At 37.7% G+C, this 16,619-nt stretch overlaps 1 protein-coding gene across 1 annotated transcript; it reads left to right on the top strand.

The window, feature by feature from the left end:
• Positions 1 to 6,300: 6,300 nt before the first annotated feature.
• LOC108116814 (calcyphosin-like protein) lies at positions 6,301 to 8,575 on the top strand. Its single transcript, XM_017228863.2, has 6 exons — positions 6,301 to 6,444; positions 7,423 to 7,571; positions 7,666 to 7,785; positions 7,851 to 7,908; positions 8,065 to 8,277; positions 8,338 to 8,575. The coding sequence occupies exons 1-6, from the start codon at positions 6,439 to 6,441 to the stop codon at positions 8,437 to 8,439; spliced, it is 648 nt and encodes a 215-aa protein (XP_017084352.1). The 5' UTR covers positions 6,301 to 6,438; the 3' UTR covers positions 8,440 to 8,575.
• The last annotated feature ends 8,044 nt before the right edge of the window (positions 8,576 to 16,619 follow it).

Raw genomic sequence — 16,619 nt, 5'->3', positions numbered from 1 at the left:
ATGTACTGATGGATAACACTGAGGGAAAAATCATATTTAAATATTATGTCAAAAATATTTGTAAGCTTATAAGAATCAAACTGGTTCTCATCTTTATATTATATTGATAGTTTTATTATAAAGCTCAACTGTCTTAACCAGATATTAATTAAATATTTAACCAATTATCTTGCATATTTAAATATTAAAATTTGTGTAAGCATTGGCATTTTGCAGACCTGCTGGCTAGTTTATTGCCAGTGAAGGCTTTGCGAGGAAGGTGGGGGTATATTGCTGGGTGCATCTCATGACTGCACGCTCGGATGCTCATTTTAAATTGACTTCAAACGCTTCTGCGTGACGGGCTGCATGGACACGGAGTAGAGTCCGCAGGATGCCGGGCAGGATGCCAGGCCACCAGGACCAGGACGGAACCGAAGGACTGCAGGCACGCACGCATTCTGATGGCATGACGAACGTGGCGAACGTGGCCCAAAACCTGGCCAACAGATCTGGCCAGCAATATGGTTAACGACCAACGCCTGGGGCCTTTAATTGTGCCACATCATTTATGACCATGGGGGCCAGACAGATGAAGTGGATTTGGATGGAGTTCAGTGAATTGAATGCACCCCTTTATGGCGTAACGATTTGTTGTGATTATCTGATGGGGTACACTTGGAAAATGTCTTATTTTTAATAAGTTTTATTTTTGATAGTAAAATTAAAATAGATATGTTCTGGAACTGAAAAATCTTGCAAAAAGCTCATTGCTTTCAAGTAAATGGTTTATCTGTTTTTCTAAAAGAATATTTTTTACTTTCCCAGAGCCATTATATATTTCTTTAACTGATTCATCTGGGTATTTATATATCCGAATTAATTGATTTCAATAAATTATGAGAAAAATTACAGGACCTGCTGTGGGCCCAACCAAAAATCCCAAAAAAAGAAAAATAAGGAATTGGTGAAAGAACCTTCTGTGAGGCCATCGAAGAAACAACATAAAGTGAAAGGTGAAGGATGCGGCAGGATGTGGCACAGTGGGTGGTGCTTTGGGTGGTTCGAAGGCTGCTTATGGCGACGGGTACTTTGTAAAAGTGTGCAAGAAATGGCAAACTTTTTGATGCTTCAAAAAACTCATTAAAAAGGATTTGACACGTGAAGTGCGAAAACTTTCTATTTTTATATTATTTCCCTTTTACATTTTTATGGCAACGTGTGAGGAATTCGCCAGTCCCCTTCCACCTCTCCCTTTTCATTTTCACAAGAGAGTGTGTGTGTGTGTTTGATGTGTGTTGATTGCCGGTGCCCATCAAACTGAGAGTGTGTGAGTGTCGTCGCTCGTTAGAATTTGCGGATTGAATTTCAATGGCGATTGATGACGGCTGCATGTGTGTGTGCACTGAAAAAGAGGGCTGATATTGTGTAAAAATTAAATAGTATGTCCAAAAAACATGTTTAGAACATATTATAAAGACCTCTAGAATAATGTTTATACCGGGAAGATAAACAGAGTAAGTAGTAAGAACATACAACTTGAACTTTTTCCAGTGTATATGATTGTGCGGTTGTTTGTGTGCAGGTATTAGCTGGCACAGCTTGTTGAGGGCCCAGAAACAACTTTGGCAGGAACTCAGACACCGAAACGCGACTCCGATCCGAGTTTCCTGACTCATTTTATGATAATGTTCAAACCTGGCGTTAATGAGCTCTTAAGCTTAAATAAGAAACGTGATTTAGTTACTAAGTAAACTAGGAAATAAACGGCAGGAGCGAACACATACAGAGAGACAGGCTAACAGAGAACGAGGAAAAGAGCTTGTGAGAGAAAGTCTTGGCTTAATTTGAAAAGTTTGACAACGCAACCACACACAGCGTCCTAACACACCCAAAGAAAACCACAGAAAAAAAAACAACTGCAGAGCTCACCAGGTGTAATAAGCACAGAACTATCAAATCATCCGCTGCTCTTGGCATTCGCATCTCAACTTTTTGCATACAATATCCTTCCAATTAATTGGCCAACTCAGAAGGCCGACAAGCAAATGAAAAAAGTTTACCGATTCGTGTGCATCGGATGTCCATCATCAGATCTGATCATCGTCCGGGCAGTTTTCATAATTTCCAGACCATCTATAACTAATCAAAACTCAGACGGTGTCGGTAATAGACCCAAAGCAGACTTGGGTCCAGACGGGTTGACAGTTGGGCAGGGACAAAGTTCAAATCTAGACAAATAACATGAGCTGAACGAATTTTAAATGCACTTATTAATTTTTAAGGTTTGGAAAGGTGACGTACCTTCTTCTCTCATTCTTGTAATCCTAAAAAATTACTTTAAAATTCTCATAATTTTTAGAAAATAATAAAGTTTAAAGACTTGAAATGTAATAAAGTTATTATTATTACTTCTTTATTTTATATTTTATCACAAACCCAATAACAATTCACTTATGCCCTTTTGCCAAAGAGCAGAAGCAACCCTTTTCATGAATAACTCAATTCAACTCAGTTCGGCTTATGAAATTTATGTAAATCTGCTGGAAATTGAAATATGCAGATGCTCATTTCGAAAATTAGGACAAAGGCAAAGACGTTCCAGCAACAGAAATGTATTAAAATGTATTTCGCATTTTATTAAATTTGCCAACATGATAAATTCTTTGGTGTCGTCTCGGCTCTGTCAAGTTCACAGGCGACCCAACTTAAATTAAGTAATAAGTTTTATGCGCCTTGACCTCAAGGGTTCACACCACACACACACACCGACAGACACACACAACCTTTCTCACAAGGATACAAAGCTGAATATGTATTGACACACTCCTGGCAGACTTTTGCCTTTTGTGGTCCAAAGGTCGAGAGCGTGTGAAAAGCAGACAAGCAGATTTTCTTATTAAAATTATACAGATCTTGAGGGCTTGCGGAGTGGGAAAGCATTTAGGGTTAATTTCGGCACCAGTCCCAGACCGACACCAGGCACAAAAGTTAATGTGATTAATGTTTACTTAATGAAATGAAGTTATCAAGTTGACTTTTATCAATTTACACACAGGCTTTGCCACAGACAAAGGGCCGAAATTCTCAAGAGCCTGTCAAAACTGGCGCCGGTGTGATGAAGGTGTTCCATGGGATTAGGTGATAGTCGCTCTCGCTTTTGATGAAAAAGTCAAGGGAAATGAAAGCTAACTTAATGCACTAAACGATGGAAAGAATAATAAACTTATAACTTCTTATAAAAAACTGTTTTGTTGAATTTTAAAAAACTTTAAACAAGTTTATAAAATGTTATTTTCATTCATATCTAGTATTTTAATTTCAGAGACATTTTTTCAAGGTGTGTTTTTCGGATGAATCCTGTTCGGTTTGACTGGCTGAAAGGCATATTAGTTAACTGCGGTTGTCAACCAGCTGTTGGCAGGGCAAATATTTGCAACAGTCTGGGGAAGACCCTGGGCTTCGGTTGGAGAGTCAGTTGGATGTTGCAATCAGTGGACGTGGCAAAGGGAATTCCTTGGAAACAAGTTCAATTAAATCGCAGTCGTATTTGCGACTTTCTTTAATCAATGCGTTTAACGTTTTCAATCAAGCAACTGGCAAAAAGGCAAAGGCAGCCAAATGATTGAGAGGGGGCCAAACTGGATAGGGCGTGCCAAGTCAGTCAGTCAGAGAGACAGCTCAAATTCAGTTAAGCATTTCACTTATTTGCATATAAATTGATTAAAAAGAAAATACAAGCCAGACACTCGCACACAGTCGCCGAGTTTTGAGTGTGTCAACATGACAAAATGGCAAAAAGGACGAAAGGGTCCTGGTCTTCTTCGTTCTCTCTCCCCTTCACCCTCTTTCTCTGTATATATTCTGCCTCATTCGCATGTCTGGCCATCTCCCTTGCACAACTGAGGCTTTTCCTCTTTGGCAATTTCTGACACTTCAAATGCGTATGATTGTTTTCCTTTTGATCAGCGAATTGTGAAGTGATTCACTGATTGAGTTCAGCCTCAGTTGATGCGTTGACAACATCAATGCACACACACTCTCTGTGCTCCGATTCCCGCCCATTTTCCATCGCCCCTTTTACACACACCCACACACACACTCAGACGGGCAGCCAGTGAACTGGGGAAATGTGTGGAAAAGGTGGAAAACCTTCAGGTCATTTCCACTGGTCATTCGCTTGGCTCCTTTTCCACTGAAAAGCTTTTTTCAGAACGACGAACGAGGGGAAGTTGCTACTCCAAATCAAAGGTAAACGAAAATAGATTTTTATTATGTGAAGATATTAATATTGATTTATTTTATTTTATATATTTCAGCTGATTACTTTATTTATTAAATTTAAAATCTGTCGACCTCAGTGTTTGCTCATTTTTCTGCATTTTCTCCCTGTGTTTTCTTTGGCTAATTCGGGGCTAATTCAAAGGCTTGATGTGAGTCACCTTTTGGCCCATATTTACATTGCGGTTCGCTCATCGCACCAATGTGTTGTGGTTCACCCCGAGCTGTTGCCTAGTTCCATTTACTTTTGCGGCTTATATTATTTCAGTGACTAAAGTTGGCGGACCGAATTTAGTTGGATTTTAATTCGGTAGGCGGAATGTTCATGAAGGCTATTCGCACGAAGGGCTGGAGCCTCAAGGTTGTTATAAAATAATCAATTATCAAACAAAAACACCGGCTTATAGCGGATAAGCCGTTCAAAGTGCCAGTTCAAAGTGTTTATTCCAATACATATTACGCATACGCCGTGTTAGCCTCGGGCATTGATTCATGACTGATTATTTGGGCCACGATAGACCAACACTCTTCATTCGAAGTGAAAATATTGTGCTGTCATGTTTGCCTGGTTTATTTCCAATAATGGCCGAGTGACATGGCAGTGCTCTAGGGGCGTATGCATATTATATGGCACTCATACGACCCGTGGAACACGTGTATCACCTAAGCAACCTTCAATTGCAACTAAATTCAAGGCGATTCCGCAAATTACATGTCCCTAGAATAAGTAAATGAGTCCTGGCACAATCAAATACAATCAAAACAAACGAAAGCCAATGAAAACAAAATAATCAATACTCCGAGAAAATTGAGCACCTGAATATTGAGTTACAGTAAATATTTTTGTAAATGTCTAGCTGTGAGTTGGAATAAATGAAAAATATCAGAATTGAGGCTAATTTGCTTATACCACAGTTTAGTAATTGTTGTTTTGAAAAGCTGTCTTTGACCTCGACAATAAGGAATTTGCATTTAGAAATAGCTACTTAAGTAGAGATAGGTCTCATATTTAAAATTCTCTGAATTAAAGTCAAATGTCATGAATAACATGCTCAAATATAATTCAAAAAATAAAATTCGATTTTACTCCAAAAAGCAGAGCTTATTTAACTTTGACCTTTCTGTTTTCGTTGAAACTGCAATAAAATCAAAGCGAATAAATTTCAATCTGGTGGACACTTTGAATTGCATACTTTTAGGTGCTTCCATTTTTTATCTAGATCAATTTTACAGGCCACATACATTGCGTTTGTGTTTTTTTTTTCTGTCTGCCCGTGTTGGTCGGAGGTAAACATTTGGCCAGAGACAGTCACGGAATTGATGTGTAGGCACTGGGAAATAGCCACTTTTTAATTGAAATAAAATGTTCAGAAGGCCGGATATATTCAGTGGTCAGTGTTGGCGAATATCTAAACAATCTGTATCGTATGCATGCCCTTAACACCAAAAAGGGTTAAGAAATGGTTTAATATAAAATTTAAAAAATATTTAAAATTATTTTATTAAAAAATTAAAGAACTTTCGTTCTCTTCAACGTATTAAAAAAATGTTTAAAAAACAGAAATTTCCTTAATATTTAATTCATAAAAAATTGCTGATTTCAATGATGGTAAGTGAACTTGTCATTAAAAATTATATACACAAGTTCTGTATAGAAAATATTTTTCATGTTATATGCCTTTTTATAGCTTGAAAAATATCCACCTGTTTATTTATTTTTTATGAATTGAAATTGCCATCACTGGCAGAGCGAGCGAGTTATTAGGCGGATGAGTCAGGTGAGTAAGCTAGCTAGCTGGTGGCTTTTCTGTCTGGGGCTAGCTGTCTGCTCTACATGAGCGTAAATGCTTTTTAGTAACTAGTTTTTCCCTCGCCACAAAAGCCGGCAAAGCTCATATTTCATTTCCACTCGTTCCCCCAGCTGAGTGCCTCTCGTTCTCACTACAGATCTCTGTATATCTACCCATCTCCCTCTCTACGAGCGCCTGGCTGTTTATTCATTGCCGCCGCTTTATTTTTCGCTTTCAGTTTGCATTTCAAAGCCGCCAAAGTAACAAGTATCTTGCAGTTATCCATTCAGTTGGGCGACTATAAAAAAAACACAAGACTCCATCAAATTTTGTATAAAACTAGTGAAAAGGTCTATTCAAAATATAGCATAAAAAAAAGAACCCAAACATGGAGGTAAGTTGTGCGGAGCCACGACTTGTTTTTTTTCCGCATTTGTTTGCTGTTTGTGGGGCTAAACTTTTGGTCGGCGACCTTCACCTTGGTCTCCAATTAGAGAAATTGCGAAAGGGGCTTTCACCGAAATGAAAAAAGTCTACCCCACTTCTGTTGCGCCCAGCCACCAGATTTATTTACTCCCCTTGTCTACCTTTGTGTCGAAATCCCTTAATTGAAAACAGTTCGCTTTGGGCACTGTGACGAAACTTAAAGTGAGCGTCTTTGGGAAATATCAGCTGAGGCGTTGCGAGTGATTCATAGCAGTTAAAGCGATCTTTTGTTTTGATATTGCTTGTGTTTACTCTGCGGCTTTAATTACTTGATCCATAAATGGAGATTTTCGTTAGTCACTTTTTAAGCGGTTTTGGGTTAATTGCATTACGTGGAAATGCCATAAGATATGTCTTAGGAAAATGTAAACCTACTCTGGTTTCAATTCACGAGGTTTTGAAGGCTTTTTGTGGAGATGATAAGGAGAGATGCAAAATGAAGATTATAAGGAGAACAATTCACCATAAATAATTTATCAGTCCTCCATAAATATAATATCAAAAATGTTTATCAAAACATTTACTTAACATTTGGAAATGCTTTCTTCTACAACCAAATATGTATTATTAACTTTAAAATGAACAAACTATTTCCCTTTCTTACTGGTCATTTCCTTGGTAATCAAACATTTGGTTACCACATGCAATCTATTATTCATAGTAAACTTTCTATAATTATACGCCCACATGGAAAGTTCAAGAAAAGCTATTCAATGCCACAGTTTACTGAAATTTGAATAAATCGATAAGCATGTTAATAGTAGGCTCTGCGAATCATAATAACCTCTGAACTAGTACTCTCTAAATCATTGTATAATCTAAATCTTAAATTGTATAAAACGTAATAAATAAATAATAATTTTTTTTTGAAATGCCTTACCGAAAGTCCCCGAACAGCGACCTTTACACTCTGGAGGCTAAACTGGCCAGCCGGGCTCTCCGGGAACTAACAGATGGCGCCGACAAGGATCCCATTACCAAGCTCCGATTGCTATGCTTGAGCCGCGGAGCAACAGGCATTTTGGGACTGGGCAGGTGAGATTGGCTTATTGGCTTTTAACGACATTTCAATCGCTGCTGCTATGAATTATGCAATAGTGACAGTTTAATTTCGGATTATTCATAACAGGGCCTTTCGGGCAATGGACGATGATGGCAGCAAGGCGCTCAACGAGGAGGAGTTCATCACCGGCATTAAGGACACGGGCTTGGACGTAACGGCAGAGGAGATCAAGCAGATGTTTGCCACGTGAGTGACAAATGTACCATCGGGACTGTTATATTCTTTAATATTAAATTTCAATCTCCTTTTAGATTCGATGAGGATGGCAGCGGATCCATCAACATGACCGAGTTTCTGCTTAAATTGAGGGTAAGTTGGAGATATATATCCCATATTTGTATATGTCTAGTGATAAGATCCGCCTATTATTCGTTCATAACCCAATTACTTAAACCTTTCACAATCGTAATCCTTATATTACTTCAAATTTAATATAATTAGTTCATTGTTTCGGTTTTTTTTTAGCCCCCAATGCCGCAAGGTCGCCTGAGTCTTATTGATCAGGCCTTTGACAAAATGGATCGTGATAATGATGGTGTTATCACCATTGAAGACCTCAAGAATGTTTACTCGGTCAAGGAGCATCCCTTGTATCAGAGCGGCGAAAAGTCCGAGGATGAAATCCTTACCGATTTTTTGCACAATTTCGAAGGAGGTCGTGGAAATTTAGATGGCGTGGTGAGCGTTTAATTTTAACTTTAAAAACTTCTATTTTTTTAATAATATTATAAACTACAGATAACTCGCGAGGAGTTTGTCAATTACTATGCCACCGTTAGTGCCTCAATCGATGACGATATGTACTTTGATCTGATGATGCGACGGGCCTACGCCATGTAAATAATGCACAAATCTCACTGAAATGCAAACACTCCACTATAATCTCAATCACTTTATTCGGCCAGTATTTAGCCCAGCTCATGTCCTATTTATAAACCGTTTAGGAAATAAATAAATCTGTCAGGTTGCAATTAAATAAATCTCAATGTAAACTTCACATGGGCAAAGTTCCAATTGCAAAAAAATGAAGTATCTCTGTTCATAATTCGAATTTGAAATACTTGACGGAGATTTGGGATTGAATGGATTTAAGGAGTACCATGACTTGGGATTCGTTAGCTGTTAGCTTGCGAAGTGTTTGTCAAATATGCAGAATAACAAGAAACAAGTTTTCTCTAAACATTTGTTAGTAGTTTACAGGAGACTAAATAGGGTTAGTACACAGTGAAATATAATCAAAGTACAATTATCTTAGTTAACTAATTTTAATAAATTTGTTTTCTTTTAATAATTTTACTTAAAACACAGAAGTTTGATATCACAAATAATGGCATAAAAAAGTATACAAAAAATTAAGACACATTTCATTTTTCGACTTAAAATATTTGTATCATAATATTAGACACATGTAAAACAGACTTTACTAAACTAAAAACCTTTAATTATTTAATTAATCCCTTTTTCTCAACGTGTCAAAGAGTGTGTGTCTGCGAGTGGGTGTGGTTTATAATCAAGGCAGAGCGCCGAAGACGGCAATCACAGCTACGAACAGGGAACCAAACCCAAAATGCTTGCCAGACTCGGCAAATTGTTTGGAATTGTCAGCAGCAGCGAACTGATGTCCTTCGCACGACTGTATGTGTGTGCTCGTGAGATAGTGGGTGTTCGTGCGAGTGTATGGGTGTGCGCTGACTGGTTGGCATTTATCACACAGCCAGGACCGGCAGCCTAAATGTATGCTTTAAATTATGCAGACACCAGCTGAGTTTGTCGCCACATGCAACTGTATGCATCCGATGCTGTATGTGTGTACTGATAGCTGTGTGGGTGTTCCTGCGAGTGTATTTGTTTGTGCGTGGCAAGTTTGTGCACTGATTGCAAGCAACTCATACAAAATTTTAATTGCCAATGCTGAAATTACGCACTGAGACAAAGAACGAACGGGAGCCAGACTTTTGGAGAACAAGTGTGGGAAAACCCCGAGAAAACAGACTTGACTAACAAGCCGTGCACTGGAAAAAAGAAACTAAATATAGGAACTTTTAAAAACATCCATCAAGAGATTTAAAGAATACGGTAAGGTCGGTGAGTTAGCAGAGGTAAGAAGGAAATTAGTGTTACTTTTAAGAATGTATCTAATTTGATGAGATAATCTAGATTCACAAAATCCAGAAAATGTGATTTTTAATATCTTTTTTGTAATAACATGTATTCTGTGCGTTGTACGCTAAGACGTAACGTTAAACTAAAGATGATTTTACTACTCTTTTGAATGTGATTTTCATATATATATCAACTTTGGCTATCAAATTTAAATTTGAATAAAAATTTTCTCTCCAGTGCATATGCAATCGTGCCCTACCATCTCCGGGTCTGCTGTGTGTAAATCACACACTCACAACTTTATCGTATCATTTCATTAAATTTTATTTACAGCCTGGCAACTGTCGTTGGGTAGCTCCTCCTTTTTGGCAAGTTTTTGGCCAACGACAACTGAGAATTTGTGGCAGTTTTCAGTTGCCGGAAACTTCCTGTCGAAGCCCCAAATGGCTTGGCTAATCAAAAAAATTTTCAATTGCCATTTTTGTTTCGGTTTGTTGTCAGGTTTGCCAGCTCAAACACATGTCACCAGTTTTCATTGCAATTTCGATTTATTGATAGTCGAAGGACTTGATAATTTCAATTTTATGGCTTTTTAACAGAAAAGTTCTTGACTTTTAATTAATAATCATTTATATATTTTTTCAAAGAAACACAATAATTTACAGTAATCTTAGATACTTTTTTTAAATACTGACAGCTCTTTTAGCAAACATTTAAAATTCTTCTCCGTTTCACACTCATCTTGAATTTGAAAATTTAAAACGAACTGTAAAACACGGATTGACTAGAATTTGGCCAGGACTGTTTTCAAATGGCGAATGCCGTACTTTGTGGACGAAAGGCAGCGAGGACTAATGCATTATTTAAATCTAGTTAACACTTGGCCATTTGCCGTTGATTGAAAAGGACGGAGGCAAAAAGGTGAAAGGACAACGCTGACCGGCAAAGTGGGGATCGAACAAATGGAAGAGCAGCACATAAAAATAATAATAATAAAAGGCAGCCGCAGGCCAACGGTCCTTGGGACATCATTGACGGAGTATTGAATACATTTCATTGCATTCGGAATACGGAATGGGGAAATCCAGTATATGGAGTACGGGAAATGGAGAATGGCGAACCGAGAAACGGAGAAGGGATAATGGAGAACGAGTCGGCTGGCAGAATGGTAAATGGCGAGAATGTATCCTTCTGCGGTAGGCATCGAAGTGACGAAACTGCAAAATATTTCAGTCACGTTTTAAATGTAAAAATCTCAATCACGTGCTCGAAATGCGCGCATTCACAATATGCACAAGCAACGAGTACAGGCAACAAATAAAAGACCAACGGCGACCAGTACACTGAAATAAATCAGTGTAAAATGTTTTAGTTTAGAGTAACACAAATTGCTGTTCTATTTGGTTTTTTGGTTATTAATGAAGTTGCCCAAAAGTATGCAATGAAAATGCAATGCCATCTTTAGGGATAAATCTTTTTAATTTAAAATATATCGTCGCTTACTTTTATATATGTATTATTCATTAAAAACCTATACTTTTTTTGCTCTCTGTTTTTCCTGTCAACTCACGAAAATCGTGGGCTCTTGGCCAACTGCAAATCGAAAGGAAGCCAGAACCCAAAATGCGGCAAAAGCCCTTAACAGGTACTTGTTGGATCGATGATTTAATGTCGCCATTGGCGGGATTGCAGACCAACGGCGATGAGCTGCCGCGGTTGGATCTAATGATGTTATTGTTGCTGCTGCAGCGCTCTCATGCAGCATCATTTGTGGCCGCTCAAATTGCATAATGTATGCAAAAAGCTTAACTAACTGTGCGCATCGCTGATTGAAATATTGAAATCAAGTGGCATTTACAGCTGCCCAAGCAGAAGCACTGTATCCAATATGTACTATATATGTATATATATGTGGACACGGATGTGTTTACCTGTGGACAGCACACAATTCACAGCAATTTCCGTTTCCTTTTCACGCCGCTCGTATGATTTTCACACCGCTCTCGCTTGATTGATTGAAACATTCGCTGATCAACACATGATTACAATGCCCTTTTGTATTGATGTGTTTTCCGTCAGAGAAGTAATGAATATTTCAAAAGAATGTAACAACTTTTGGATAAAAATATGAATGGTTGTCCTTCTTATAATCTTAATACTTAAAACTTTAAATATTATTTTAAAAAATAATAACATAACATCAGAGTATTTCAATGTTCCACCTTAAATAACTTAATATTTTCCAACCTTCTTGACAAGTTGTTAATATTTTTTGCTGCCGTTGGGAGTTGGCATTTTGTACCACTTTAACCCAGGTTTTTTTTTTTTAAATAAATGCGCCCTTGTTAAGTTTTTTGTGAGTGGTGAGGCGAGACTGTCATGTAATGCTCGTTAAATTGGAGGCTATTGATACTCGAGGAGAGCTCTTGGGAATATTTAACTTAATTCACCGATGATTGATTGTTTCACAAATGTTTGTGGATAGCGTGGTATTAAAATGGTTAATTATTTGTAATTAATAAAAAATAACAATAACTTCATTTTTTCAGCACTTAAATGTCAAGTATTTGTATGATTTATTTAATGGCAAATGAGGAAAAGTCCATTAACAGTGTGCAGTTTCGATTAGGTTTTATAGTTGTGTTAAAATTAAAAAATAGAGTAATTTGTTTAAAAGTGTTTGATGATGAGTTTATAAAAAAGTGCATTGAGAGAACTTGGTTTGTGTAAATAAATCAAATAGTTTCCAATGTTAAACTAAGTGAATATTTTTAGTAAATGATTTTTTACTGAATTTATTTGATAACATCAAATATGTTCAAGTTCTACGTCAAATTCACTTTTTTAGTATTAATATGAAGCAACATTTATGTATGAAATCATCCAAATTGTTATACATTTTCCCAGTTTTTCCATTTGGGCTTTTGGCTTTAAGTTCAATCACCTTGTTTATAAACTGTCGAATTAAGAGTTTTTCATCTGCGGTTCTCCACTCAATAAATTTTCATTGGCAGCTGCTAATATGCAGAGGTCGCGTCAAAAAGCATTTTGTCGGGGGACATGGCTAACAAGCAAATGGCCAACGTTAATTTTTGGCCATGCTCTGGCATCAGCTCTTTTCGAATTTAGTTTTAGTTTAGGAAAATCCAGTTGTTTGCATTTATGGCAGACGGGCTAAAATGAACATGCAAATGAACGTTTTATTGCGGACATTTTGTTATTGTGCCAAAATGTTCCATTAAATACATCAGTTTGGTTTTGCCATTCGGATGTGCGTAACTCCCGTTGCGGCTTTCTGCCTAGCCATTTTTGCCATTTAAATGCCAAAAAAAAGTATATAAAATGTAGATATATATATATGTTTTTGGAACATGACAGCGGCAACAAAAAATCAATTTGTAAATGTTTTTAGAGTGCAAGAGCGACCGGGAACCGGGAAAACTTTGACATTCCGCACAACTTTGGCAGCTGGCGTTGTTGCTGTGGCAATTGCTGTTGCATATTTTTCGATATTGCTGGAAAATGAAACGCGATGCGATGCGATGGGAGGCGACGCACGGAAAAGCTGCCAAGTGACCCCATTGGCAGCTGCAATGTCCGTTTTGTAATTAGCGCTCGATTCGATTCGACTCCGAGGGGAGTTTCCTGACCTCAATTACTTTGTCACCATTTCAATTTGCAATTTCAGCCATTAACTAGTTACACTCGATGCAATTAAACTTGCACTTTTCCAGGTGCCTTGCAGCCACAAGAAAAGCGTACAACTTGCCCCCACTTCCCCCAGAATGATGACAGCGGTTTTTTTTTTTTTTTTTTTTGCCCTCCACACAAAATGTTGTTTCCTAGTGAAAGTACCTCACCTCATTCCACAGATATCTGTATATATATATATATATATATGTATATAGTAAACAGCAAGCGAATTGCACAGATACAGATACAAAACTCTTCACCGTCCGGCTACATGTGCGTTCCATTGGAATAATTTGAAATTGGAAAAAAAGAGATGCTCCTCTTTTTGCCATCTTCTCGTTGAGTTAATTGCAAATTGGATGAAATTGTAATTTTACACTTCATTTGATTCAATTCATGGCTGATTGACAATTTAGTTTTTCATTAAGGTAACTGTATAAAAATTCATATAAACACTGACACAAACAATGTGCGCCGATGTAATGATGAAATTATCAAAGCAAACATTGGTTCAAGGATCCTTATTGATTTACAAATTACATGTTAAAAATTATATTCCTGTGTTTTAAATGATTAAAGGTTTTTTTTTAATTATATGGGTTAAAGAAAATTGAAATTACTTTTCATTTGAACGTAAATTAAGAGGTTTCGTTGTTTTCGGAAGTATATCTTGATTGCTTTTATATTTATAATAAAGATTGTTTATATTTGCCACATTTTCGCTCAGTGCAGTCAGCGAGAAGCTTTCCCTGGATGAACCATGAAATTGCGGCCAAAAATGACGGCTTCTTGATTGCAGCCATCTTGCAGAACTTAAGAAGGAAAAGTGTGTCAACGTGATGGAGTCCTTTGGAAAAGTGTAAGGGTAAATGGCCCACAAACTGTAGGCCTTTGTCTTCGATTGGTGAATAATTTATTAGGAAATATACCTTTCCAACAGAATGCCAAAAGATAAACTTTGAATATGCAAATATTTATGAATTTATTCTATAAAATTTCGCAAATTTCAATCATATTTTTAGTGAAACCAACAAATGACCCACATTGAACCGCAAACTGACCTAAGAGTTAGGTAAAACAAAACAAATGAAAATACTTTGAACTCACAAATGCTAACGATCTTGGTAAAAATAAAATACAGTTTGTGTTAAACCTAAGGTAAAACGTTGAATGATTATATAAGAAATTTCCAGTATCAAAGCTCCTTTTCCAATGTGCAAGGGTAAGATAAAAGTTGGCAGCTACGAGAAGTTTTTTCCAGCTCGCTCCTTGAATATTTGAGCATATCTTATTAATTATTGAGACCCTTTGGGGCTGACAAGTTTGTGCGAGTTCGCATTTCAGACGTTTGGCTAGCATGCATGCCAGGCATTACGCATACGCAGTGTGGTAACACGTTATAAACAAAAGTCATAAAGCAAACTTAAAGTTATGAATTTTTAAAATTTCTGATTTATTTGCAGGAAAAACTTTTTTATCCCACCCTCGTGCAGACGAATCCCCACGTGGATGTGTATGTGTGAGTGAGTGCAACGTGAAAGAAGTTGCCTTTATTTTTTTCGTCCTGCCGCAGCTTCTGCATTTTTTGGCAAGTTTTTGTGCATACCTATTTATCCTCCTCCTATATATTTATTTTTTTCTTTTGCTCCTGCTGCCTCTGGCACAAAGTTTGAGTTGTCACGTTACTTGCGAGCAGAGACGAGCGAAATTCGCATAAAATAAATAGCTGGCAGATAGAGGCAGGTGGCAGGTGACTGGCGAGGAAACCGGATCCGGAAGCGCCATTTACAGCAAAAGAAAGTGGTAGGTGGTGTGGCATATGCTCAGGCAGTGCACGTTGCTTTTGTTTTAATATTCATATTCGGGCATCAGAAATTATTCGTTAGAATTAAGTTACAGGACGAGCAGGGACGATGGGAACAGCCAGGACAACCAACTGGGAAGTGAGCTTAAAAAGGGACAGCGAGCAAAATGCTTTGAATTTAAAATCTGCAATTTTCTGTTGATTGCCGCACCCAGCGAGAAGACTGCAGTTATATAGTAACATATAGCAGCAGGGGAAACAACAATAGCAACAACCTCAAAGTGTTGGCGGTTGGTAAAAGAAAAAGAAGCAGCAGCAAGAGCACCAGCAGCAGCAGCAGCAGCAGCAGCAGCAACATCATCACAACTTTTGCGTAAAATTCCAGTCATGTGTCCCTAACAAATCCCTGCATTATTCATGAAATGATAAGATGACTTTGTGCTGCCGTCGTCGTCATTCGTTCCAGAATCCCGCCCACACCACCAACAACATCACCACCCACAAAACATCACCGCTCCCTCCCTCCGTCAGTAAAACAACCTCCACCATGCACGTAATATTTTTACATGCAGCTGCAACACGGACTTTTCTTCCAGTCTGCCCTCCCTTTGTTGTCTGCATTTAACTACCAAGGATATCCGTTAACTATAAAATTCGCACGCCGCCCGACAAAAACAAAACGAAAAGGTGTTTTTGATTTCAAAGCTAACTTTTTAAAGTGCCCGCATTATTGACAGGCCCCCATGAAAATGTGTTGATAACTGTCTAAAATAAACTGCAGCCCCTCGGGGATCTTTGGATTAAAGTAAATTTAGAACTTTACATTTTGCCTCAACTGCCAAAAAATAGATTTAAATTGTTATAAATTACTTTGAGTGAAGTTCAAAATAAAGTAACATAAATAGTGTACAGCTTCAGTTAAGTTAAGAAACCTAATAAACACATGGGAAATATTTTTTAAAATTAAAAAAACGGAAGCCTTTTAATTTATCAAATCTAAAAAAATTTGTTGATTTCCCTGATTAAAATATTTAGTTTAGTTTTAAATTTCTTAAAATTGCATAAAGCCATATTAAAAATGCAAATAACAGCAGTAAAAAATGAGCTGATAACAGGATGTTATTGACAGAACTATCATTTCTGCTGTTAAGCCTAACATCCACCATGCCGAAAGTCAAGAGACAGGGCGACAAAGCTACAAATTTCTCATTGACTCTCTTAGATGTGCTCTTTTGGCTGGAACTCTCGGGGTCCCTTGGGTCCCGTTACAGGCTCAGCTGTCGTGTAACCGAGCATCCCGAGCAGCACGATGTCCTTTCAGATGCTGAGCGTGCCATATTACACGACAGACGGTCACGAAGTCCTTTTTAGCAACGGCGACGCCGACTGCGCAGCCGACTGCGGTGGCATCCGTGAAGTT

This window comes from Drosophila eugracilis, unplaced genomic scaffold (assembly GCF_018153835.1).
Source record: "Drosophila eugracilis isolate 14026-0451.02 unplaced genomic scaffold, ASM1815383v1 contig_415, whole genome shotgun sequence".
NCBI lineage: Eukaryota > Metazoa > Arthropoda > Insecta > Diptera > Drosophilidae > Drosophila > Drosophila eugracilis.
This window is presented reverse-complemented; position numbering and strand designations above follow the sequence as displayed.

Coding starts and splice junctions, on each gene's coding strand:
- LOC108116814 (XM_017228863.2), top strand. Junction 7,572..7,665: donor GGCATTTTGGGACTGGGCAG/GTGAGATTGGCT, acceptor TATTCATAACAG/GGCCTTTCGGGCAATGGACG. Junction 8,278..8,337: donor GTGGAAATTTAGATGGCGTG/GTGAGCGTTTAA, acceptor TATAAACTACAG/ATAACTCGCGAGGAGTTTGT.